The sequence below is a fragment of the Lynx canadensis genome, chromosome E2 (genome assembly GCF_007474595.2).
Source record: "Lynx canadensis isolate LIC74 chromosome E2, mLynCan4.pri.v2, whole genome shotgun sequence".
Lineage (NCBI taxonomy): Eukaryota > Metazoa > Chordata > Mammalia > Carnivora > Felidae > Lynx > Lynx canadensis.
In genome coordinates, this window is record NC_044317.1 from 49,105,001 (window position 1) to 49,130,955 (window position 25,955).

The 25,955-nt window shown below is 50.9% G+C and overlaps 1 protein-coding gene across 4 annotated transcripts; it reads right to left on the reverse strand.

The window, feature by feature from the left end:
• XRCC1 (X-ray repair cross complementing 1) lies at positions 1-25,955 on the reverse strand. 4 transcript variants are annotated; one of them, XM_030298684.1, is made up of 17 exons: positions 25,780-25,954; positions 25,337-25,429; positions 15,830-15,940; positions 5,979-6,137; positions 5,031-5,105; positions 4,830-4,935; positions 4,502-4,611; positions 4,315-4,426; positions 3,875-4,133; positions 3,460-3,576; positions 2,806-2,899; positions 2,539-2,671; positions 2,183-2,237; positions 1,951-2,090; positions 785-875; positions 322-397; positions 1-216 (listed from the first exon to the last, which is right to left on the reverse strand). In XM_030298684.1, exons 1-17 carry the CDS (start codon positions 25,828-25,830, stop codon positions 103-105), a joined length of 1,896 nt encoding a protein of 631 aa, XP_030154544.1. In that variant the 5' UTR covers positions 25,831-25,954; the 3' UTR covers positions 1-102. The 4 variants fall into 4 exon arrangements, with proteins under 4 accessions (XP_030154544.1, XP_030154543.1, XP_030154545.1 ...); XM_030298683.1 differs by having other exon boundaries at positions 4,315-4,611; positions 25,780-25,955; XM_030298685.1 differs by lacking the exons at positions 15,830-15,940; positions 25,337-25,429; positions 25,780-25,954 and adding an exon at positions 13,945-14,019 and having other exon boundaries at positions 4,315-4,611.

Sequence of the window (25,955 nt, forward strand, 5' to 3'; positions counted from 1 at the left end):
TGTTCCAAACAGGTCACCTTTATTAAGCTCATCTTGTGTGTGTGCGCACATGGGTGTGTGCGCGCCTGAGTACACGCGTGCACACACACGCAGGCTCATACTTTAGGCCTGGGGCACCACCCCATAAAGCTGGTGGGGAAGTAACTTCTGCTTCTCGTTGCAACTGTAGATCCATCGGGGGCGGACAAACACCAAGGAGGGGTTGTCCATCAGGGCCTGCAGGGTGGAGTGGGGTGCACATGGGAACATGTGAGTGAGGAGGGGACGGAGGGGACACAAGGGCGGGTTGGGTGGCCCTTTCCCTGCCCTGCTGGAACTCACCTCCTCAAAACTGGGGTCCCACTCCTGTGCTGTGATCACAAACTGGACCCGGTCGCTCATATAGTCTTCAAGTTCCCTGGCGGGAGAAGGAGAGAAGCAGAGGATTGGTGTCCCCTCTCTTGACATCTTAGCCCCCAACTGTTCTCCAAGGCCATCCTCCCTCCCTCCTCACCTACATCTCCCAAGGGCTACCTGGGCACCCCCTTCCGTTCTCCCACGTGCCAACCTTGCCACAGCCCTAAAACCGAGGCCTCCCAATGTTGCTAATCCTTTCAGAAGGCAGGTCGGGGGAGCCTCATTTTAGAGAAGGGGATGGGAGGGGAAGCTATCTATCCAGGGATGCCCAGCAGAGCGAGCAGGGCCTGTGCCCACCCTGCAGCCCTTCACCTCCTCCACGGGCCCGATCGCTTTCCTTCCCACAACCCCTCCTCCCTACCCTTGCCCCCACCCCCTGGAGACTGACCCATTGAAGGCTGTGACATATCGGCTGAGCTTCCGCCGCTCGTCCCCAGGGAACTCCCCATACAGGAAGAAGTGTTTGCCCTGGAAGAAGTCTGCAGGGGAGATGGTGGGAGAGCCAAGTGTGAGGCCACTGGAGTTTCAAAGCACCAGCCAGGAGCCGCAGAACACTTGGAGGCAGGACTGGAAGGCCAGTGGAGTGGACGGAGAGGGGTGTTTGTGAACACCCTGGCAGAGATGTCGCTCACAGACGGTTCCCAGTTGGGCAGGCCCATCAAAACCTTTCTGGAGCTTTTTTTTTTTTTCTTTAATGGTGAAAGAATTACTATTACTATTACTGTAATAGTAATTACGAATTACTATTACTGCAATGTGTTTCTTACATGAGGTAAATCCCAGATGGGCAGGTGGCACTTAGCTAGCTCCGTGCGGTTAAAAGCTTTGTAGCCTGTCACTTCTTCACCTTGGCTGCCTCGCCCCTTTTCAGCCAGTGCCTTCTCTGGCTCTGACCTTCTGGATGCCTCTTTCCTTTGTTCCATTTTAGTAGGGCTTTCCAGACCATCAATTTGCTGATGCCACTTCTGGGGCCATGGAGGATCAAAGCGCTTACGTGCCCATCACCCACAAGGAACCGGGTGGAAACGGCCTCTTCCAGTGGCCACCGACCCTCACCTCTGTTCAGGCGCTGGCTGCCCATCTTCTCCCTCCATTCTCCACTGGCCGAGGCTCTGACCCTTGCCCCCCAGCCTGCGTCCCCTGCATTCATGTTGGGGTGACAAACAGCAATGCCAACACCACCCGGGTCCCAACAGAGATCGGTGCCCACATCGTCTGTGTGCCTGGGTGACATCCCACACCAACAGAACCGAACCCGGGGGGCAGGTGAGGGAGGTGCCGTTCGCACTTGGGTGGAAAGCCCTGGGCTATGATGGAGGTGGTCACAGCAGGAAGTCAGGAGGGGGAACCGAGAGAGAAGTCGTGGGAGGATGCCAAGCAGAAGGGAACAGGCCCAAGGCAACAAGAAGGTAGCAGAGGCAGGAACTGCGGGGGAAGGAGGTGGGGGGGCAAGTCACAAGTCACGAGGAGCAGGGGGTACAGCAGCGATCCCAGGGCTGGCGGAGAAGTGAGAAAGACCAATCCCACTTCGGGAGGCACGGAGGGATTTCCTACCTGGGAGCTCCGGAACTGGCAGGTCGGGAGACTCTGGGGGACCCTCATTGTCTGTGTTCTCATCTGTGGATCCTGCATACGGGTCCTCGCCATTCTCCCCCTGGTCAGGGGGCTGCTTTTGCTCCCTCTGCTCGGCCACCCTGAGAGAGCCAACAGGGGTGGGGGAAGAGCGTGCAGATCAGATCACCTCCACCCGAGCCTGGGGCCACCCTGACCCCCAGCCCTGCCTTACCTTCTCAGCTCATCCTCAGTATCCCCAGAATCTTCTGCCCCATTGCCCAGTTCTTCTGCAGGTGGAAGCTTAGTCAATGCAAGGCACGTGCTTGGTAATCCTCCCTTCCAGTCTTTTGCCCAAACACAGATGCAGGCATGCCAACCCCCAAGCTCAAGGGCCCTCCAGATCCAGTTACCTGGGACCCTCAGCCTCCTCTCCCCCAGATCCACTGTCTGGGATCCAGCCCCACCTTCCTTAGATATAGGAATCTGGGTTTCCAGCTTTATTCTCCTTCAGACCCAGAAGTCCAGGCCCCCAGCCCCTTCTCCTCCCTAGACCCAGGAGTCCAGGGCCCTCCCCTCTCAGGCTCTGACCTGACTGTTCCCCCTCAGTGTCAGTATCTTCCCGAGGCCCTGTTGAGGCTGGTTTGGTCTCTTCTGGGGTTGTGGGTCTCTGGGGTGAGCTGGGTCCTGCTGCCTGAGGGGGCTTGGTTTTGGTCTGAGGGCGCTGAGGAGGGAGGGGACAGCACGGGCGTGAGCGTGTGTTCTCACAGAAGGCAGGAGTGGAGAGTCTGGGGTACCACCACAGACCCACGTCCTCCTCCCACCGCACCTCCCCCACCAAGACAGGGGGCATAGGACCTTTTGGGGGAGCTTGGGGGCTTCATCCCCACTGCTGCCGCTGTGAGAGCCCCCTTCATCCTCACTGCTGGAGCTTGGCCCTGCCATGAGGTACCTAGGGGAGGAATCAGGCCTCAGATAAACAGCACATCCTGTCTCGCGGAGGGGTGCTCAGGAAGCCACGGGGACTGGCATTTGTGAAGCACTCGGGATGCCTCACCTTCCACCTTTGGAAGGGCCCCGCTGAACCTGTTTCAAAGACCTTGAGGCCACGTTCACGGTTCCTTACGTGGCTGACACTCCAGGAAAGGGGCTCCCCTAGCTGGACCCTAACAGCTCCTGCTCACGCGGCATTTCCTACGTGCCAGGCACAAGAGCCTTTTGAATGCTGTTTCTCCAGCCTGCCATGCTTCTCATGCTCCCGAAGCAGACTTCACGGAGCCTCAGGGACGCCAGGCGAGTCCTCTCTCCTCGGCAGCCTCGCAGCCCCCACCCCTCCTCTCAGAAGCCTGCTGACGCTGGGCGAGCCCACCCTGTGTTCTCCACGTACGGAGGCCCCAGTCTGATTTCCTTCCAGATCCCCAGCTCTGCCCGGCACGGGCCACGGGATGCGGGGCAGGAATGGTGTGTGCGCGCACATGCGTGTATGTAGCCATGAATCCAGCGAGGCCTCACCTCCGGGAGGGCAGCCGCCGCCGCATTCGGTGACAGTCCAGCACCCACTCTTTCCGCACGATGCGGCCTCCAAGGCCTAGGACCTGGCTGTACTTGGGGGTGTTGGCAAAGGCACAGCTGGTGGGGGAAGAAGGAAGGTGCGGTCAGCCAGGTGTGGTCTGAGGGGCAAACGGGAAAGAGGGTCGGGGACAGAGGGGAAGAAAGACATGAATAAAAGAGAAAGAGAAGGCCATGAGAGAAACAGAAAAAGACATTAGGAGACCAAGGGACAGATGTAGGAATCAGAAAAGAGGCAGAAGATACAGAGAACGGAAGAGACACAGGCAGAGACGGGCAGACAGGAAGAAACAGAAAGTAAGATGGAGGAGACAGAGGGGTGGCGGGGAGCGCGGCGGGGAGGAGGGCGCCGGCCTACATGAGGTGGGTGCTGTCTGGAGTCCAGTCTGGCCGATACTTGGCCCCCAGCTCCAGGGCCTTGTCCCGGAGCTCTGAGCGGAAGGGGTTCTGGAAGCCACTCAGCACCACCACCACACCTTGAAGGATCTTCCCCAGCTCCTGCGGGCCAGCTCGGGGCCCCCTGGGCTCCGTGGCTTCTCGGGTCTTCCCTGGCACTGTGCCTCGTGCTGAAGCAGGGACTGGGGTGCTGCTGGCTGGGGTACGGGTGGGAGCTGGCACTGGGGAAGCCAAAGAGTAGATTCACTTAGTACTGCTGGGACTAAACCCCAGCCCCTCCTCCCTCAGACCCAGGGGCCCCGGCCCCTCCTCCCACAGACCCCAGGATTCCAGGCCCCCAGCCCTCCTCTCCCAGGAGGCAGGAACACAGGCCCCTGTGACAACAAGGAATCCAGGGCTCACATTTGGGTCTCTTGAGGGCAGGTGGTGAGGGCTGGGCTGATGCTTTGCCGGGCATCTTCTTTTCTTCTTGGTTCAAATCCAATTTTCTCTTCCCTTTGGGGGCCTCCTGAGGCTGAGGGGTTGGGATGAGACGAGGCCTGTGGCTTCTCCCCTCCTTCTCCACCCCACCAGGGTCTGATAATCTCACCTTGGAGGCGCCGCCCACTGCCCTGGAGACTGGAGAGGCCGAAGAGGCGGCACTAGAGGCCTGCAGCGTAGCAGCTGCGTAGCTGGGTCCTGCTGGGTCGGTGGCTGTGGCTACAGAGGGAGAAAGTGGATCCAGGGTGAGGGGGCTGGGCCCTAAGACCCTTCACCTCCTACCCATGGGGCAGAGCGTTGTTCTCGTAACGCGGTAGTGATCCAGGCCCCCAGCCCCCTCCTCCCTCAGACCTGGGAGCCTCTAGCCTCCTCCTCCCTCAGACCCAAGTCCAGGTTCCAACCCTGGACTCAATGGGGACTCACGTTTCCGCACTCACCGGGGGATGTCTTATTGATCCGGCTGAAGAAGAGGGCCCCGGGTCTCAGGGAGTTAGCACCCTCATCCTCCTCCTTCACGCGGAACTGGCCAAGCTTGGTCACCTTCTAAGGTCTCACAAGGTCAGTACGGTGAGTGGCTGTTGGCAGGTGGGGGTGAAGAGGTAGGGAGAGGGCTCCGGGAGGTGGTGGGGAGAGCTTACCTGGGGTGAGGCCTCCACCTCCTCTTTGTCTGGGGGGCTGTGAAACCGTATAAAACTCAGGCCATAGGGGGAGTCCTAGGAAAGGAGGGTGGGAGTCAAGAAGTGCGGCCAAGGCAGAGCCCCTTGGGGAAACCCCCTTCTGGCTCTTTCCCTCCTATGGACACACATGTCTAGGGAGGTGCCCAGAGGACAATGGCGACAATACAGCATCAAGCTGGCAGTGAGCCCTAACTCTGGGCCAGGTGCGGCGACAAGCCCTTTACGTGCATCAGCTCCGTCAGCCTCAAAGCGAGTGACAAAGGCTGCCGGTGTCCAAGCGAATCCTCTCCCACATGCTCAAATTCCTGACTACAGAATGGGAGGGAGCACTGTGCACCACTTCGGGAGCACAGAACTGCTCCAGGCTCTTTCCCGCTCTACCGGCTAGGGGAGCCTGGATGACCGGACAGACACTCCCAAAGACAGGTCCATGGGTAAGAAGTCTACCTCTACTGTGTGGTGTCATGATATACTTGAGTCTCTTTGGTAGCACAGCTTAGCATCCCTAACCCACAGCAACCCTATTAGGATCAGGAAACTGAGGCCAGAAAGGTTAAGTCACTTGCCTAAGGTCACACAGCTAAGAAGTGGTGGGCCCAGCGTCAGACCCCGGATCCCATGATGGTAACTATTAGACTACTCCTCTAACAAGTCAGCAGCCCCCCTTCTCCTCCCCTGAGGTCCTGCAGTCTGCCTTTCTCAGACATCCTCTAGGAAATGAAGCCTCACCTGGGAGAAGGATCGCAAACCCACTTCAGAAACCTCCGGGACCCAGCTGCCTCATAATCCCCCAGGGACACCAGATGCCCCGTCCTCCCAGCTCAGTCCTCTGGGACTCAGTGTTGGCCCCTCGCCCCTCTCCTTGCCCAGGACCGAGGACCCTGCACCCTCAGCTCCCACCCCAGGTACCTTGCTGTAGGGCTGGCTGCAAACGATTTTGACGCGGTCCCAGCGCTTCTCAGCTGCTGCCCGGACCAACTTGTCGGGCCCAAAAATGCGAACGCGGTTGGGGTTTGAGCCACTGCGGCTCTCAGAAGGGGACATGAAAGACGAAGTGACCAGCAGGACCTGGAAGAAGGAACATCGAAGGAGAACTAGGGCTGACTGATTTCAATGACACCTCCTAGTGGCTGGAAAAAGAACAGGGGCCCAAGTAGGGGCTAGGGAGGCCAGATCCAGCCTGCACCTCAACGTCTGTCCCTTCCCTTGCTTCTGGGCCTCCAGTCACTTCCTCCCTGACACAGGCTCCAGTGAGAGCCCTCCACTGCCAAGTCTGAATGAACCTCCTCTAAATTCTTTCACGGAGTCTTCTATATCCGGCCACAGAGCCAGCTAAACCACCTAAGGAACCCCCAGCACAGAATAATCACGACTGGCCTAATATTCAAACACCTTTTGGAAATGCACGGCTGAGTCAATGGAAAGGCAGAGGAATGATCAGCGGCCAGAAATGAGAGAGAAGTGAGGCGCCTGGATGGCTCTGTCAGTTAAGCGTTCAACCCTTGATTTTGGCTCAGGTCACCATCTCACGGTTTGTGGGGTTCTCTCTCTCTCTCTCTCTCTCTCTGTCTCTGTCTCTGTCTCTGTCTCTCTCTGCCTTTCCCCTGCTTGGGCTCTCGCTCTCTCTCTAAACAAACAAACAAACAAACAAACAAACAAACATTTAAAAAAAGGAGAGAGCAGAATCCAAAGGGGTAGGGGAGCTGCACCAGTTATTAAGTGATTCGCTCGGGGACATTTCTGCTTCTCCTGCCGCTCCTTCTAGGACCCTGCCAACAGGGGGAGCTAGAGAGAGAGAGAGAGGCTGAGAGGCAAGAGGAGGGAGGTGGGTGGAGGGACGAGCTCCCTCCTTCTAGCAGCTCCCGTGAGTGTCACCCCTCCGTGCTCCTGCTTCTGCAGCTGCCCCTCCCCAGGGCAGCAGATGAATCTGGTTTCAGCTTCTTAACACCTGCAGAACCGGCATCCCGCAGCCTCTCCTAGGGTTTCCAGCGCCCGCCCCTCAGGGTCCGAGTTTCAGCTCTGAGGAACCCCACTTCGAAGCTTCTAAGCGTCTAAGTTTCAGTAATTCCAACCTTGTCCTTCCGGTCCCCCAGCCCTAGGGGAGGTAGCTGCTCCCTGCATTACCTCACCACACCTTACTCTTCCTGCCTCTCTGGTCCAATACCTAGTTGCTAATTCTTTATGTTAAATTCTCTGTTAAAATAACTGGTGACTCTCAGTCTCTTGGCAGGACCCTGACTGATAGGGCGGGTGGCATTGAGTGCTGACTCTGGGTGCCAGGGAATTTAATTTTTTTTTAATGTTTATTTATTTGGGGAGAGAGTGAGCAAGAGCGGGAAGGGGCAGAGACAGAGGGAGAGAATCCCAAGCAGGCTCCGCACCGTCAGTGCAGAGCCCGACACGGGGCTCGGCTCCACGAACCGTGAGATCACGATCTGAGCTGAAATCAAAAGTCCGACACTCAACTGAGCCACCCGGGCGCCCTGAGAATTTAATGTTAATGGGTGGCAGGGGCAGAAGGGGGACAGAAGACAGAGACTGGGCTCCAAGCCAGGAAGGCTACCACCACCAAATCACACAGAGAGGAGTCACCTCGAAGGGCAATACCCTCCGTGAACAAATTAGGGGAAAATGTGCCTTGTGGAGTGACTCAGTGGGAGGCCTTAGTTCTAGAGGACAGCAGAGAAAAGATGAACAGTTTCTCTGGAGGATTCCTAAGCACAAGTCTGTGCTCTTGAGCATTTGGAGTAAAAGATTCGTATTAGCTCTCTGCATGGAAAAACCCAAGCTGAAGGCTCTGAGTGGTCCCACGTACACAGACAGGGTCACCTGACACCATGGCAAATCCTCGTTGGAGGAATGTACTTCAAACCAGTCCTCAGAGATTTCCCACAGACGCCTTCTCAGAGTACAGAAGTTGACAGTCACACACACACACACACACACACACACACACACACACACTGCTGTGAGGCACGTGGAAACAAGCAACAGAAACCACAAAGTACAGACTCAGACTCACAAAGGCTGCATACACTGAAATGATCAGACGCACAATATAAAAGAAAGTATATATACATACATTTTTAATTTTTTTAAGTTTATTTATTTTGAGAGAGACAGAGACAAGTGCGAGTTGGGGAGGGGCAGAGAGGGAGAGAGAGAATCCCAAGCAGGCTCCGTGCTGCCAGCACAGAGCTGGACATGGGGTTTGAACTCATGAGATTGTGAGATCATGACCTGAGCCGAAACCAAGAGTCAGACGCTTAACCAACTGAGCCACGCAGGCGCCACAAAGAAAATATATTTAATAGTTTAAAGAAACAAAGGGAGCTCCATCATGACAGCGTGATGAAGGGACAAAAGAGAAGCAAACGGTCCAGGCAGTTTTGAAAAGAGTGGGAGAGCTGTGTGCCCAACACTAAGGGGTGAACCAGGATTGGTCCAAGCAATCCAATTCCCTCTGCCAATGGCTGCTTGGGGACGGGCACATGACCCAGTCGGCCAATGGGATGGTAAGAGGAAGGGTGCTGGGGCTGCTAGGAGAGATCTTCTTTCCTCAACACGGAGAAACAGGACGAAGAGAGCCACTGAATTTCTGCCATTCTACTTCCTCCACTTCCTGCTTTGGGTGCTACTACGTGATGGATGGAGCAGCAGCAATCATTTTGTAATCCCGCAGCAAGTCCAAAAGAAACAACAGATGCCAACCGAGCCCCCTCCACCTCCGACTGCCATATCAACTGTGGGTCTGCCTAATGCTGTACTCCCCTCCTCAGGAAACGATAAATTTTCTTACACAGTGATCCAACTTGAGGTGGGTATATTCTGTTTTACTTAGTGTCTTCTCACGGACATGCCGTGAGATTTGTGAAATCAGAAAACAAAGCCTTTCGCTGAGGAAAGCATGGAATCTATCGGTCTCTTTGTGCTCAGCTCTGATTATGAAAAGGAAACAACAAAGACAAGGCCGGTTATACAGAAGGAAAGCCATCTCCCTGGCCTTGACTTGTTTAGCAAAGGGCCCGATTATGAGCTGACAGGGGAGCTGAATTTACCATTGAGTAACTACGGTGAAGGGGCAAGGTAGACTGTGGTGGGCAGCTGTGGTCCGCACTCGGAGGTTCCTTTCCTCAATACAGGCTCCTCCCATTCACTGTAAGGAGAAAACAACTCTAGCTGTCCAGACTGTTTTATTATCCAACACTGTGTTTGAGGCTCTGGGGTTAAACCTTTATTCTCTAGACTGTTTTAACCTCGAAAGCTTATGTATCTCCCTTGGAGAATTTGGAGAGGGAAGAAAAGAACATACTGATTTTGTAGAAAGTGGTATTGGTTAGGACAGTCGGGGCCTCACGCCTGATTTGGACAGGAGACACCAAAGTGGACCAGCCCTGCTCTGCCCTTGAATTTCCTTTTCTTCCTTGACTCTTCCAGCCCTACTTGGTCTCTGGGTGGAAGCCAAACATCACAAGTCCTGGAGTCTTTAATTCAGTCCTGGTTAGGAGTTACTCTTGGGCATAGGCATTTTCAGACTTTGAAAAGATAAAGCCCCGAGTAGCCATTTCATCTTGCTAGATAGAGGGCGAATAATAGACATTCACCTAAACAGATACGATAGAATTTTAGCTAAAAACACACTTCCTCAGTTGTCATCGTTATAAATAGAATGTTGATCCAAATCTCTATGCCAAGAAGAACAGAGAACTTTTCTTAATAGTTCCAAGGACTGCTGACTTTGTTAAAACAGTTACCAAGTGGGGGTTTTAGACTGGGTGACTCTAGTGATGAGGGAGCCTCTGTGAATAAACCCAAACCTAAGCCAGAGTCAGAAAATTAAATGCATGCACAACGAATCATAAACAGCGGACTCAATTTCTCAAGTCTGAGAGAATGAAATTCAACAACTATTCTAACAGCTACCAAGTAACTAGATTTTTCCAAACGAGGCAATCGTTTAAAGCTACAGCCAGTTAAGTCATTTCTTCGGTTTGCTTTGGCATCTTCTCTACAAAAACCTCTGCTTGGGGCACCCGGGTGGCTCAGTCGGTAAAGCGTCCGACTTTGGCTCAGGTCATGATCTCGTGGTCTGTGAGTTCGAGCCCTGTGTCAGGCTCTGTGCTGACAGCTCAGAGCCCGGAGCCTGCTTCGGATTCTGTGTCTCCCTCTCGCTCTGCCCGTCCCCTGCTTGCTGTCTCTCAAAAATAAATAAACATTTAAAAAAAAAGTTGTGGCAGCAGGAGCTAGCTTAATTATAAACAACAACAACAACAACAAAAAACTCTGCCCTAGCCTGCCCACACAGCACTCCTAATCATTTTTAGTTTGGGCCCCCAATTTGCATGGTTTGCTCAAATAAACTGGCCAAAATTCAACGTGCTTCAGTTTACCTTTTTACAACTGAATATAACCTTGAGAACGAGAATGTTTGCTAAAGGACACCTTCGTTTGTGAAAATGTACCTCACAGATCAGAAAAAGCGCTTGATTAAAGTCCACACATGTTCACGAAAAAGCTCTAATGAAAGCAGGTCTGGAAAAGAACGTCCTCAACTTGACAATGGACATGGGTAAGCCAAATCTCCAGCGGACATCATATTTCATGGTAAAGACTCAACACTTTCCCTGTACGATCAGGGGCAACACAAGGATGTGTGCCCTCACCAGCTCTATTTGACATTGTACTAGAGATACTAGCCAGGGTGAGAAAATGAGAAAAAGGAAAAACAAAAGCATAAATGTTAGAAAGAAAGCTATCTTTATTCACATACAGTGTCACTATCTTTGTTAAAAAAAAAAAAAAAAAATCCCCAAGGATCTACACAAATTCCATAGGATTCTCCTACAAGAATTAGTAACTCAATTTAGCAAGGTCACAAGATACAAGGTCGATACACAAATATCAACTGTGTTGTTATTATACTATCAACAACTGGGAAATGACATTTTTTTAAAAAATATAATTCAGGGGCGCCTGGGTGGCTCAGTCGGTTGAGCAGCCGACTTCGGCTCAGGTCACGATCTCGCGGCCCGTGAGTTCGAGCCCCGCGTCGGGCTCTGTGCTGACAGCTCGGAGCCTGGAGCCTGTTTCAGATTCTGTGTCTCCCTCTCTCTGACCCTCCCCCATTCATGCTCTCTCTCTGTCTCAAAAATAAATAAATGTTAAAAAAAAATTTTTTTTAGAATATAATTCAAACAGCAGCAATAATTAGGCAAGAACCAGTAACAGATGCGAAAACTCGTGACTACACGTTTGTGCAGAAACAAGGTATTTATGCAGCCTCAAAGTATTTCCCTAAACGATACTTATTCATTTCCAAAGGGCAAGACAATAATTTCACAGTGGCCAAACCTGGTCCTTAATAAAATGACCCAAGTTAACACCATCAGTGTTAGAGCAGCTCAACAGCGTGTGCTCTGTGATCCGACGCGCTGAGAGCGCAGCATCCCCTCTGTGGTGTTCGGGCCAAAGCTGTATGACCTAAATTTCGTCATGAGGAAACGTCACACAGTCTGTACAATGAGTGATATTTTACAAAGTCACTGACCTCTATTCTTCCAAAATGTCAACGGCATAAAATACCAAGAAAGTCACAAGAACCACTCCTAGGGAAACGAAACCAAGCAGACATGACAAATCAATGCAATGCATGATCCTGAATTTTCTTCTGCTATTAAGAACATTACTGGGATAATGAAGAAAATCTGAAAAAGGTCTGAGATCAGATGGCAGAGGACTAGATCAACATTAATTTCCTACCGTTAATAAATGTACTGAGGTTAAGAGAATATCTCTCTTTTTAGGAAATATCCGCTGTTGTTAACAGGAATAACATGCGCAAATGACTTTCAGTTCAGTAAAAAATACGTACATATGTGTTAACATTTGAGAAATCGGAGTGAAGATTATAGGGGAATCCTTTGTACTACTTTCGTAAGTTTTCTATAAGTCAGAAATACACTTACTGACAAGCTGGTTTAATAATGTACATGGAAATAAATGTTAAAGATCTAGAATAATCAAGGGACTCTTGAAAACCAAAGTTGGAAGTCCAACACAATCTGATTTCAATATTTATCATGAAGACAGTGGGGTACTGACCTAAAGATAAACATACATATCAATGAAACAGAATAGAGAGTACAGAAATAAACCTACATATCTATGATCAATTAATTTTCAATAAAAGAGCCAAAACAATTCGGTAGGAAAAGAAAAATCCTTTTTTTAAAGATTTTACTTTATTTATTTATTGGAGTTCATTTATTTTGAGAGAGCCAGAGGGTGAAAGAGGGAGGGAGAAGCAGAGAGAGGGAGAGACAGAATCCCAAGCAGGTTCCATGCTGTCAGTGCAGAGCCCGACGTGGGGCTCAGACTCCAAATGGTGAGATCGTGACCTGAGCTGAGATCAAAAGTCCGAGGCTTAACTGACTAAACCACCCAGATGCCCCTAAAGATTTTATTTCTAAATAATCTCTACACCCAACATGGGGCTCAAACTCACAACTGAGATCAAGAGTCACATGCTCCACTGACAGAGTCAGCCAGGTGCCCCAGGAAAATCTTTTTTTTTTTTTTTCTCCTTTCTTTAGAGTTAAAGCAGCAAAGTTTTTTGTTTTTGTTTTTGTTTTTTTTTTTTTTTTAGCAAAAAGTGACAGTACACTCCAGAGACAGGGGAATGGGCTGACCCAAGGATGGGTGCCTGGAAAATCTTTTTTTTTTTTAGTATTTTCAACAAACATAAAAAAAAAAAAAAAAAAAAAAGGAAAAAAGGACCTTGTCCTCTACTTCATACAATATAAAAAAATTCATTTGAGATGGATCAGAGATCTAAATGTAAAATCCCTGGCTGGCTTAATCGGTTAAGCATCCAACTCTTGACTTCGGCTCACGGTTCATGAGTTCGAGCCCTGCATCAGGCTCTGCACTCATAGTGCAGAGCCTGCCTGGGATTCTGTCTCTCCCTTTCTCTCTGCCCCTTCCCCTCTAGCTCTTTATCTCTCTCTCAAAATAAAACAAACAAATAAATAAACGTAAAATCTAAAATTATAAAGCTTCTAGAAAAAAAACACAGAAGATGCCAGTAGGCAGAATAACAGCACCCCAAAGAGGGCCATGTGCTAATCTCTGACACCTGTGAATATGGCAAAAGGGACTCTGCAGATGTGATTAAGTACCTTGAGATGGTGAGATAAGCCTGGGTTATCAGGTGGGCCTAGTGTCTTCACAAGGGTCTTTATAAGAAAGGGAGAGGGGCACCTGGGTGGCTCAGGGGGTTAAGCACCCAACGTCAGTTCGTGGGTTTGAGCCCCACGTCAGGCTCTATGTTAACAGCTCAGAGCCTGGAGCCTGCTTCAGATTCTGTGTCTCCCTCTCTCTGCCCCTCCCTGCTTGTGTTCTCTCTTCCTCTCTCAAAAATAAATAAATAAACGTTAAAAAAAAAAAATTAAAAAAAATAAATAAAGGGCAAGGCCGGAGAGTCAGAGTCAAAGTGAGGATGGAAACATATTACAGTTTGTGGTTGCTACCTTTGAAGATGGAAGGGGCCACAGCCAAGAAATAGATATGCATGTGGCTTCTAGAAGCTGTAGTAGGTAAGGAAATGGATTCTCCCCTAGAGCCTCAGAAGGAACCATCCTGCTAACACCAAGAGTTCAGCCCCCTGAACCTGATTTTGGACTTCTGACGTCTAGAACTGTGAGACAGTAAGTCTGTGTTACAGTTTTAAGCCACCGAGTTTGTGGTCATTTGTTGTAGCAGCAATGAGAAATTAATACAGGGACTATCATCATTACTTTGGGACAGGTGAATGTTTTTTATAGGACACAAAAGGCACTATGCAGTAAGAAAAAAAAAAAAAAAAAGAACAAAAAACCTTGATCGACTGGACTTCATCAGCTTCTGCTCATCAAAAGGCACTGTTAGATAATGATCATGATGAGCACTGAGCGATGTATAGAATTGCTGAATCATTACACTGCACACCTGAAACCAATATAACACTGTATGTTAATTATACTTTAATACAAGAAATTTAAAGATAATGAGAAGGGGGAATCTGCAACATACGTATCTGAAAAAAAAAGACGGAAAAAAATAAACAAACCCATCATTAACATCCATGACAAAAAGACAGCCCAATAAAAAACAAGCAAAAGACTTGAATGGACACTACACAGAATGAGATAAATGAAGGGCTAAAAAGTACACGAAGGGTTATACGATGTCATTACTTGCCAGGAAAAGACAAATTAAATCCATATTAAAGTACCACCACCCGCCATATGAATGGCTGAAATTTAACAAATTAAAAACTCTGGCAACATCAATATAGGTAAGGATGTGGAGGAACTAGAACTCTCTCATCTACTGCTGAAGGGAATATAAAATGGTACAACCACTTTGGAAAACTGGCGATATCTAAGAAGGTTAAAACCTACCTCTACCCTAAGACCACGCAATCCCACTCTTGGGTATTTACCCTAAAGAGATCACCATGCAGAGGCTTGTACGAAAATGTTCACGGCAGCTTTATTCATAATAATCAAAAAGTGGCCACAGCCCAGATGCCCATCAACAAGAGAATGGAGGAATAAATCATGGTCTCTGCCTACGGTGAACACTACTTAGCTGACATGCCATAGGGAAGAATCTCAAAAAACGGGACGATGAGTGAAAAAGGCCAGCCACGAGAAAAGAGTATAAACTGTGAAATTCCATTTGTAGGAAATTCTAGGACAGGCAAAGCTAGCCCATCATGACAGAGAAGAGACCAGAGGCTGCCCGAGCTGGTGAGGGTGTGGGTTTGGGAAGTGAATGCAAAGGGGTGTGAGGGACCTTCCAGGGTTGTTGCCCTGTGTCCTCATTTGGGGCCAGTTACACAGATGTACACAGCTGTCAAAACTCATTAACCTGTACATTAAGATCTGTGCATTTTAGGGGCACCTGGGTGGCTCAGTCGGTTAAGCATCCAACTTCAGCTCAGGTTGTGATCTCACGGTTTGTGAGTTCGAGCCCCGCGTCGGACTCTGTGTGGACAGCTCAGAGCCTGGAGTCCGCTTCTCATTCTGTGTCTCCCTCTCCCTCTGCTCCTCCCTCGCTCATGTGTGCTCTCCTTCTCTCTCTCTCTCTCAAAAATAAACATTAAAAAAAAAAGATCTGTTCATTTTATCGGATGCAAAATATACTTCAATTAAAAACCATTAGTCACTGTAAGAAAAATCCTCACCTTGTAGAAAACTGGTTTGTTTACTTACAATTATAAACTTGCTTTTTCAAGTAGGTTTATTTCTACCCCAAGACATTCTGTGAATTAGCCAGCTGGCTAACTATGATCTCCCCAGCCCAGCGCTAATGAATTCAACCAGTAACAAAAGGATCGTGCCAACTCTTAAAATACTTGTAATAGAGCAAAAGGCATTCCTCCTTGTAAACATTTGCGCGTATAAAGTGACTAACAGAGGCATCCCAAACAGCACGGAATCTCAATTTGCCAGGACATCTGTGAGAACCTCTGGGACCAGAGAAAAGCAGTTCTGCTCTCAAGCAGCGACGGCCTCTTAGAACAAACCAGCGCCTCTGGCTGTTCACACCACCCCGATGCGCACTTGGGTGTCTGTGCTGGTGCGCAGTGGATCACCTGGGTCTGCTCCTCCAGAGGCGGAGGGCAGTGTGACTCATCTCCACCTGGGCGCGGGGTGGGGGGGGGGGGCGCTTGGGGGCAGGGAACAGCGTGGGGCCCATCTCAAGGCCCTGCTTACCTCGTAGTCTTGCTCCCCAGCCCCTCCAGCCGAGCTGCCCACCAGCACCTCCACGAAGGCCGAGCCGTCGTTGCCGATGTCCACGCTGTGTATCTGTTCCTCCTTCTCCAGCTGTGGGAGGGGGAGAGCCCGCCGTCAGTGCCTGCTCTGCCTCTGGGCTCACTGTGGCGCTTCGGGAGAGGGACAACCCCCCTCTGGGCTCCTTGCAATGTCAACTCTGTGACACTGCGGAGGCCAGGGTGAGTGGGGCCACCGTGTCCCCCACACGCGGCACAGGGCATGGCCCAGGGTTGGAGTTCAGAAAATATTCACTGAATGAAGGCGTAAGCCCGTATACTTGTTCCCCCAACTCCTCCAGACTCTGCCAGATCGGTGTATAACGTGCCACCACGGAGCCCTCCTTGGTAGCACCTGCCAGAGTGACAACGTCATTCGAATAGTCACACGCACAGGGCACCTGGGTGGTTCAGTGGATTAAACGTCCGACTCTTGGCTTCGGCTCAGGTCGTGATGTCATGGTTTTGTGAGTTCGAGCCCCACATCGGGCCCTGCGCTGGCAGTGTGGAGCCTGCTTGGGATTCTCTCTCTCCCATTCTCTCTCTGCCCCTCCCCCACTCATGCTCCCTCTCTCTCTCAGACTAAACAATTTCTATTTTATTTTTAAAATATGTTTAATGTTTATCTTTGAGAGAGAGAGAGAGAGCATGTGTGTGTGTGTGTGTGTGTGTGTGTGTGTGTGTGCGCGCGCGCGCGCTCAAGTGGGGGAGGGGCAGAGAGAGGGAGACACAGAATCCGAAGCAGGCTCCAGGCTCCGAGCTGTGAGCACAGAGCCCAACGCGGGGCTCGAACTCACGAACTGCGAGGCCATGACCTGGGCCGAAGCCGGACGCTTAACCGACCGAGCCACCCAGGCACCCCTAAAATTTTTTTCTTTTTAATCATGCACACAAATGGCACGTGTGTCACTCTTACCCCCAGTCACACAGGACTCCGTGGATGCTCCCTCAGGGTAGGAGCCCAGTGTGGTTTTGCTCACCACTGACTCCTGGGTTTGCATCCCAGCTCTGCCACACACTAGCTATGCGACCTTGTCATATAACCAACCTCTTGGAGCCTCGGTTTGCTCATCTGTAAAATGGGGATAATCACCAGACCCAAGGTCATACACATGAAGACTAAGGCCACACTGCACAGCAGGTAGTAGGCGCTCTACCCTCGTCAATCAGGAGGCATTATTAGTCAACGCTGGACAATTTAATTATGTGCTGAAAGAAGAAAAGAGCTACCCGTAGGAGGGCTTCCTGCAAACGTTCCGCTATTCCCCGCTGACAGTTAAAGCACACAAAGCCATGTGGGGGTGGAAGGCAGTTAGGAACGGCTGAGGCAAGTCTTCTTTCCAGTTTGGGGCTCTCTTATTTGGCTCCTAGAGTGACAAGTTATTAACAACACTCAAAGGTACCTAGGCCACCACCCCAGGATCGTCTGACGCTCTAGTGTCGGCTCTATCACCCCCAGTCAGGAGGTCGCCCAGACTTCACCTACACACTGCTAGAAATAGGGACATCACTACAGGGGAGGAAGGAGCCTGGCCTTGGGGGAGGCAAGCCTGGGAGCAAATCCAGCCCTGCCGTTTCTAAGCTGTGCAACCCTGGGTGACGCGCAACCTCTCTGAGCGGCAGTTTCCTTTTGTGGGGGATGGGCGGGCCGTCATAATAACCCTCCTCCTGAAGGGGGCTCAGATGACTCAGAATAACAACCACAGTAACACTGGCAGCAAACATCTAAGTGCTCACGTTGCACCAGACACGTCACGCATGTGTCTGTCTTCTCTCCTCACAACGGCTCTGCCAGGCAGGGGCTATTATTATCTCCATTTAACACGTGAGCAAACGGAGGCAGGAAGCGGTTACGTAACGCCCCCCAGGTCACACAGCTGGCGAGTGGCAGAGCGGGGCCTGGAGCCCAGGCAGGCTGGCTGGCTGGCGTCCCACACGTGAGCCTCCACCACATCACAGGTGTGTCGGAGAAAGAGGCGGTGCTGCGGGAAGGGGCTTCCCAAGGCTGAGCCAAGCTGGCCTCTTGCCTTTCCAGCTCTGAGTCCTGGGACAGTGTGTGGCGCTGCCCAGGAAGTCCTAGTCTGACTTCTCAGCCTCCTGCCACACCGGGTGGCTCTCCTCCGGCCACGCGGGCCTTCCTTCTGTGCCAAGAAGAGGCCAGCTCCTTCCCACCACGGGGCCTTTGCACCTGCCATGCCCCCTGCCCAGACCACTCTCCCCTCAAACCTTCCCACGGCCGGCTCTTTCCATCATTCAGGTCTCTGCTTAGACGTCACCTCTTCAGGCCAACCTAAGTAGGCTGGCCCCTCACCTCCTAACCAGGTGCTATGCTCTACCCCTAACCCTGCTTTATTTTTCTTCAGTATCCCCACTCAATATTATGTACGTAACTACACTTTTTAGTTCCATTTGTCGCCCATCTGTTTCCCCCCACCAGACTTTCAAGCTCCATGAGGGCAGACACGAGACCTAAGCCACCCCCCACTGTGTCCTGAACACAGAGGACAGGGTCTGGCCCTTCCCAGCTCTGCTTACTTAGTGCTGTGTGAGCCCGGAGCAAATAGTTTCATTTCACCCCTTGTGCCTCCGTTTCCTAACCTGTGAAATGGGGACGGTAGCAACTTCTAACTCAGAGTCGTGTGAAGGTTCCAGTGAGGAACATACACAAAGCCCCTTGAACAGTGCCTGCCACAGAGCAAGTGCTCCATAAATATCAGCTGCTACTGTTATCTCGGTACGCGCCGGGTGGACAGATGGACAGATGGACGGGAAGCCCCTACTAACCACCTGCTGAAGGAACAGATGCCCCCTGAATCGTAACTCGGGCTCTGCCCTTCCTGACCAGGTGGCTTTGGTGAGGCATTTGCCTCAGTGTCCCCATCTGTCACAAAGGGGTCATCATGGCCAACACTTTCAGATTCTCACTGCGTGCCAGGGGCTCGGTGTATCAGTCTCCTGCTGCTGCTGTAACAAATTACCACAAACTTACTGGCAGAAAGCAATACCTCTTACAGATCTGGAGGTCAGAAGTCTGAAATTTGGTCTTACGTGGGCTGAAATCCAGGTGTCAGCGGGGCTGCGTTCCTTCTGAAGGTTCTACGGGAGAATCTGTTTCCTTGCCTTATTTCCAGCTTCTAGAAGCCACATGCATCCCTCAGCTTGTGGCCCCTCCTCCACCCTCGAAGCCAGCAACAGCATCACGCCGACCTCTGTTTCTATCTCTACATCTCATTCTCTGGCTCTCCTGCCCCCCTCTTGCCCTTATAAGGCCCCTTGTGATGATATTGGGTCTCCTTGCCCCTCAAATAATCCAAGCCAATCTCACCATCTCAAGATCCCTAACTTGATCAGATCTATAAAGTCCCCTTTGCCGTGTTCAGTGACATATTCACGGGTTCCAGGGATCAGGATGGGAAATCTTTCTGGGGCCATTATTCTGTCTATCACGGCTAGCTAAGCTCTCCCTGGGCCAGCCATCACTCCTCACAGCCACCTTAGAAGGAAGGGTCTGTTACTATCCCAGTCTTACAGATGGGGGAACTAAAGGTCAGAGGTCAAATAAATAGCTCACGTCACATGCAGCTAATGACTAGGAGAGAAATTTGGAACCCACCTGCCTGACTGTAAACCAACACTCCTTCTCAACTCCCCTATTTTAACCCTTGAGGTAAAAACTCAACATCTTTACCTCTCCCACACGACAAAGCACAAGCCCCTATCTATATCCTGAATGAATGATGTTAGTTGCATACATCAACTACCTCTACTTTAAACATGCACACGTACTCCCCCGTATGTCTTCTTCTTTTTCTAAAAATATTTATTTTTGAGAGAGACAGAGCACAAGGGGAAGGGCAGAGAGAGACACACACACACACACACACACACACACACACACACACACACACAAACCAAAGCTGGCTCCAGGCCCCGAGCTGTCAGTACGGAGCCCCAGATGGGGCTCAAACTCACGAACCTTGAGGTCATGACCTGAGCTGAAGTCGGATGCTTAACCGACTGAGCCACCCAGGCGCCCAGTATTTCTTTTTGATAAAGAATTCCAGACCCTAGTGTTTACACGTGGAGACAACCCAAATGTCCATCAATTTCTGAATGGATGGACATTGTAGGGTATGTCCACGTAATGGAACAGTGTTCTTGTAGAAAGACACGGGAGTAATGATGCACGCGACACGGAGGAACCTCAAAAACGTGGTTCAGTGAAAGAAACCGGACACAAAGGCCATAGCATGTGATCCTATTTATGTGAAATGTCCGGAAATCTACAGAGACAAAACGTAGACCAGCGGTTGCTGGGGGCAGCTTGGAGAGAGGGGAATTGGGAGTAAATATGGAACGGTTATGGGGTTTCTTGTGGGCACTGAAAATGTTCTGAATTAATGGCAGTGATGGCAGGACGCTGTCAATATGCCAAAACCACTGAACTGTACACTGGAAATGATTAAATGGTGAATTTCATGTTACGTGGATTTTATCTCAAAAAAAAAAAAAGACTGTTAAGGGTCAGTGGTTAGGAGAAGGGCTTAAGCATTAACTGTCTGTCCTCTGCGGCCAGGTTCATATGCACCTTTCTCAGGAAGAAGACCTAACTCATGACAGTAAAACAAATGCAGCTGGGAAGGTTCACAGAGTTCCTGAGAGACACTGTGTTAAAAAAAAAAAGAAAAAAAAGAAAAATGTTCCAGGGCACCTGGGTGGCTCAGCGGGTTGAGCATCTGACTCTTGATTTCAGCTCAGGTCATGATCCCAGGTCATGGGATCAAGCCCCGCGTCGGCCTCTGTGTTGAGCACGAGGCCTGCTTAAGATTCTCTCTCTCTCCCTCTGCCCCTCCCTGTTCCCTCGCAAAACAAAACAAAACAAAACAAAACATCAAACAAACAGGTTCCATGTCCAAGAAAGGTAGTGTTATGCACCATTTAAAGGAATAAGGTAGAGGCACCTGGTGGCTCCATGGGTTAAGCATCCGACTTTGGTTCAGGTCATGATCCCTAGGTTCCTGGGTTCTAGCCCCACGTCGGGCTCTGGGCTGACAGCTCAGAGCCTGGAGCCTGCTTCAGATTCTGTGTCTCCCTCTTTCTCTGCCCCTTCCCTGCTCACGCTCTCTCTCTCTCTGTCTCAAAAATAAACATTAAAAAAAAAATTAAAGGAATAAGGTAGAACTTTGCCTAGTGCCAGCAGGTCTCCAAAATACATTGTCATTTGAAAGAAAGCATGGGGGATAATAGTGTCCATACTAGGCACTTGGTGGAAGAGGTGGATATTAATGTGCTTGTATGTACACAGTGACCCAGGAGGGCCACGTGAGAAACTCCTAACAGTGGTTGCCGGTGGACAGAGTGGGAGGGGGTGGAAGCAAGGAGAGGGAGGTGTAAACCCTTTTGTGCCCTTTAAATTTCGCACTGTATACACATGATACTCATTCAAAAAGTTCAGCTAATAAAAGGGCAACGGACGGGGCCTCCTGGGTGGCTCAGTGGTTAAGCGTCCGACTTCGCCTCAGGTCGTGATCTTGCGGTTTGTGAGTTCGAGCCCCGGGTCGGGCTCTGTGCTGACAGCTCAGAGCCTGGAGCCTGCTTCGGCTTCTGTGTCTCCCTCTCTCTCTGCCCCTTCCCCACTCACACTTGGTCTGTGTCTCTCAAAAATAAATAAATGAAAAAAATGTTTAAAAGAAATAAATAAAGTCCAAGGGTTATCACCAACCATGGAGCACCATACAGAAATGAGGACGAACCATCCACGGCTACACCCACCCACAGGGATCAAAGTAACAAACAGGATGCTGAGTGACAGCAGCCAGACACAGACGTCTATACTGCGTGCTTCCATCTATGTAAAATCCCAAACCAGGCCACACGAATCTGTGCGGTTCAAAGTCAGGGATGGTGGTTACCCTGTGGGGGGTGGTGACAGGAAGGAGCGCAGGGGGCGATGGGGGGTTGGGCACTTTCTGTTACCCATGTGGGGGGGAGCACCTAGGTTGTCGCGTGTGAGGGTTCACTGAACCGTGTGCTTTGCTGTACTCGTTACACAAATAAGAACCGATTTGAAACACCATGGGGGCCAACTGAGTGGTTGGAAAACCACTGAGCAACAAAATCCAAACGTGTGCCACCCTGTTGTTGAGCATCTCTCTGGTTTTGTTTTAATGTTTATTTATTTTTGACAGAGAGAGAGAGAGAGACAGAGTGTGAGTCGGGGGAGGGGGGGAGAGAGAGGGAGACACAGACTCCAAAGCAGGCTCCAGTCTCTGAGCCGTCAGCACAGAGCCTGACGCGGGGCTCGAACTCGCAAAAACCGTGAGATCATGACCTGAGCGAAGTCTGACACTTAACCGGCGCCCCTGTTGAGCCCCAGGCGCCCCTGTTGACCATTTCTCTCAAAGAGCGCATGTCAATGGGGCACCGGAGCAATCTGGACCTGGTCCCAGCCATCCCCTCCGGCCCAGGAGCGGTTAGCCAAGAAGTTGGAACTCCCCTCCCGGGAGCAAGTTATCCACGGAGCCTCCTTCAGCTGCCGCAAACAAAAAAGGTGTGTGTGGCCGTCACAAGCAGAGGGTTGAACCCTGTGTGGCAATATCCAGATGTTGCATCATATTGTTTGGAGGAAAAAAAACAGGGGAGAAGAACGTGCCACAGATCAGTCTACGGGCATCGGTGTCCAGAAAGTTCTGCCTTTTTCACTTGCTTGAAAAGACCCAAAGTTACCGTGAATCTGGAGTCGCCCTGCATCCTGGCAGTCGCCGAATGTGGTCAGATTTCCCGAAGTGTCTCTAACGTGGCTGGTGCTGTGCAGCTTGCTCCTGTACTCGCCCCCCGTGCTTTAATTCTCAACACGGACACCAGGGTTCTGTGGGAACCTAAGTCCGACTCTGCTCCTCCTCTGCTCAGAGCCCTTCAGTGGTTGTCTCGTCCAGAGTAAAAGCTGAAGTACTTAACAGTGGCTTTCAGGCCTTGGGTGTGTTGGGGGCCCTCCACCCCCACCCCATTAGCTCATGTCCCACCTGCCCCCTCCCCCACCAGGCCAAATCCACTGCACCCACACCAGTCCCCCTGCGGCTCCTCCGGCACGCCAGGCGCCAGGCCGCCTCACAGTCTGTGTTTCCTCCCTGGATATTTACAGCTCACTCTGCTCAATGTCACCCTCTCAGGGAGGCCCTCCTGGATCCCTGTTAAAATAAAAACCTCCTGCCACTGCCTCCTCTCCCAGCTGCAGCATTCTCCGTTCCTCTTGATGGGTGAATTTTCTTCCACCATCTGACATGTTAGAAAAGTTAGGTCACTTTTCCTACTAACATGACAGCTCCACAGGACTGACATATTTGTGTCCTGTCCTGTCCCCAGGACCTAAAACAGTGCTTGGCCTATAGGAGGTGCTTCATAAAAAATTACTCAATGAATGAATGAACATAAGAATCCATTCACTCCTGGGGCGCCTGGGTGGCTCAGTCGATTGGGCATCTGACTCTTAATTTCAGCTCGGGTCATGATCTCACGGTTTTGTGAGATTGAGCCCTGTGTCGGGCTCCACACTGCCAGTGGCAGCCCAATGCTGACCGTGCGGAGCCGGCTTGGGATTCTCTCTCGGCCCCTCCCCCGCTCCCTCTCTCTCAAAATAAACTTAAAAAAAAAAAAGAATCCATTCACTCCTGAGTCTATAGGTCCTGCCCCTGTGCTGACAACTTCCACACCTCTGTCTCCGGGTTCAGTTCCGATTCCTAAGTGTCTCCTGAGTACCTCCCCTTGGATGTCCCAAAGTCACAGCACACCAGACATTCCACCTACAGGTTCCCAAGCTGCCCCTTCTCTGGGTTTCCCATTTCGGTGACAGCTGCAATACCTCCCTGTCTCCTGGACCAGAGAATCCTGTGCTCTGCTCTGGCCCCTCCCCACGTCGTGTCTCTTCTGCCTCTGGTCTCTCTGCTCCCACTGCAACTGGGGTATAGACTGGAATGTGATTCTCCTGGGGTCACCTGATCCTCAGAGGGCCCAGCAGAATCGTCACCCAGTAATAAAAACAGGAATCCCTCCCTTTACACAAACATCTACATGTTGATGGAGCACTTGTGCAGACATTATGTCACCGAGTTTTCACAATAACCCTGGGCTTAGATCTCATTATTCCCAATGGACAGATGAGAAAAGATGTTCAGAGAAAGGCAAACATTTGCCTGAGGTCACAGAATGAGTAAGAGGGAGAGCTGGGGACTTGAACCCAGATCCCAAGACTAGATCGTGAGCAACCTGTACCTCTCTCAGTTTAAAGCATTGGCTCTAGGCCAGTGGCATAACCTCCCTGGGCCTCAGTTTCCTCATCTGTAAAATGGAGGTAATAACAGACTCTAGGTCATGGGGTTTTTATGGATTCAATGACTTAAGCCATGTGTGGAGTTCAGAACAGTAACTGGCAGTTGTAATGTTGGAATAAATATTAGCTCTCATTATTATTATTACTATGTTAGACACTTAGATGTTTCAACTAAAATCAGGAAGTCTTAGAGTCTTACTTTTCCTGGGAAGAGAATCCTCAGCTTGTCTCTAATTCTTAAAAGGGTCTGTGACCCAAAACTTTTTTGGAACCACTGGGCAAGAGAGAGACTGAGAATATGTCCAACACAATCATGAAAGCCTTGCTCCCCAACATCCCTCCCCACCCCTCCATTCAGAAGGAATATGGGCAAAATCAAGAAAGCCAGCGTATGAACACATAGCAAGTGTGACAAGGTGGCTCAGAGTGCCCACTTGGGTTCGAGTCTTAGCAAGCTATTTATTGATGGTGCTAACGGCCCCTGTGAGATCACGCAGGTAAAACACCCAGCCCAGGATCCAGCACAGAGCAGATGCTTCAAACACACTCAGCTCTCTCCTTCCACTAGCCCGTTTAGAATTCTGTCACCACCTGGGGTCAAACCACCCTTTTTCCTCTGAGCCTCCCTCCAACTTCAGAGCCTGGGCTGAAGGTTGGGTGAGAGCACGTACAAAAGCACTCAGAAGAACCTGGCAAGCATTCCAGAAATGGTGCTTAGACCGGCCATTTCACTTCTCCCCTCTCTGTGCTTCAGTTTTCCCATCTCTAAAATGGGGTTGATTGGCTTACATGACCTTCCAGAACACCTTGCAACCTGGAGCCCAAGGACTTCAGAAGGCAAGATACATGAAAACGATTCACTCTGTTCCAGGTGAGGAAACTGAGGCTCAGAAAGCAGAAGCAACCTACCCAGGCCACACACTGATTCCTATAGTCACCCTAGGCCTAGTCCTTGGACCACCTTTGTTCTCTGCTAAGGGGCACAGCCATCACACTGCCCATTTTCCAGGTAGGGAAGCTGAAGTCCAGAAGGCTTAACCCACTGCCAGTTGACTGAAGAGCAGTGTCTGGACCCTGAGTCTCCAGACTCCTACTAGGAAGGAGACAGGGGGAGGGCAGGATCACCTGGAGCACCACAGAGATGGTCTTCTCGCCTGCCTTGGCTGCCCGCCATTTTCGGTAAGTGTCCGCCTTGAGAAGGTTTTCTGCACAGTGGGTCTGCAGAGAAGAGTAGAAAAAGGAAAGTAAGGGTACAGGGATGAGAGCTCGGTCCCCAGTTCTCCAGAGCCCTCTGCTATCCCCCAGATTTAAAATTCCCCGTTAATCCCACCACACTCTGCTTGAGTCCCGTATAACATTTTCCCCTGGAAGCTCCCCACTTCCTCCTGTCCTCTCCGCAAGTTCCCCCATTCCACACCTCTGCCAGAGTTCCCTTATAGCCTCCTGGAATTTCCCCTTGACCTGCCGTGGACTTCCGTGAAGTTCCCTTTTACACTCCCAAAGTTCTCGCAGTGCCCCCGCAGGGATTCCCTTACGTCTTCCAGCCTCCCCCCATGTCGGTTCCTCACCGAGTCCTGGCTACTGCAGGACACCACATGGCGGAGACGGATCTCCGGCATGTCAACGTCTTGGGCTTCGCCAGGCGCGAAGGATGAAAGAAGTCCGAGTTTGGGGGGAAGCGAAGAGGGGGTGCTCCCTGCGCGGGCTAAAGTGCGCAAGCGCACAGGGCTCGGGCCTTTCAAAC

Coding starts and splice junctions, on each gene's coding strand:
- XRCC1 (XM_030298683.1), bottom strand. CDS start 25,830: ATGCCGGAGATCCGTCTCCGCCATGTGGTGTCCTGCAGTAGCCAGGAC. Junction 4,936..5,030: donor AGGTGGAGGCCTCACCCCAG/GTAAGCTCTCCC, acceptor GTGAGACCTTAG/AAGGTGACCAAGCTTGGCCA. Junction 398..784: donor TATGTCACAGCCTTCAATGG/GTCAGTCTCCAG, acceptor TTCTCCCGCCAG/GGAACTTGAAGACTATATGA.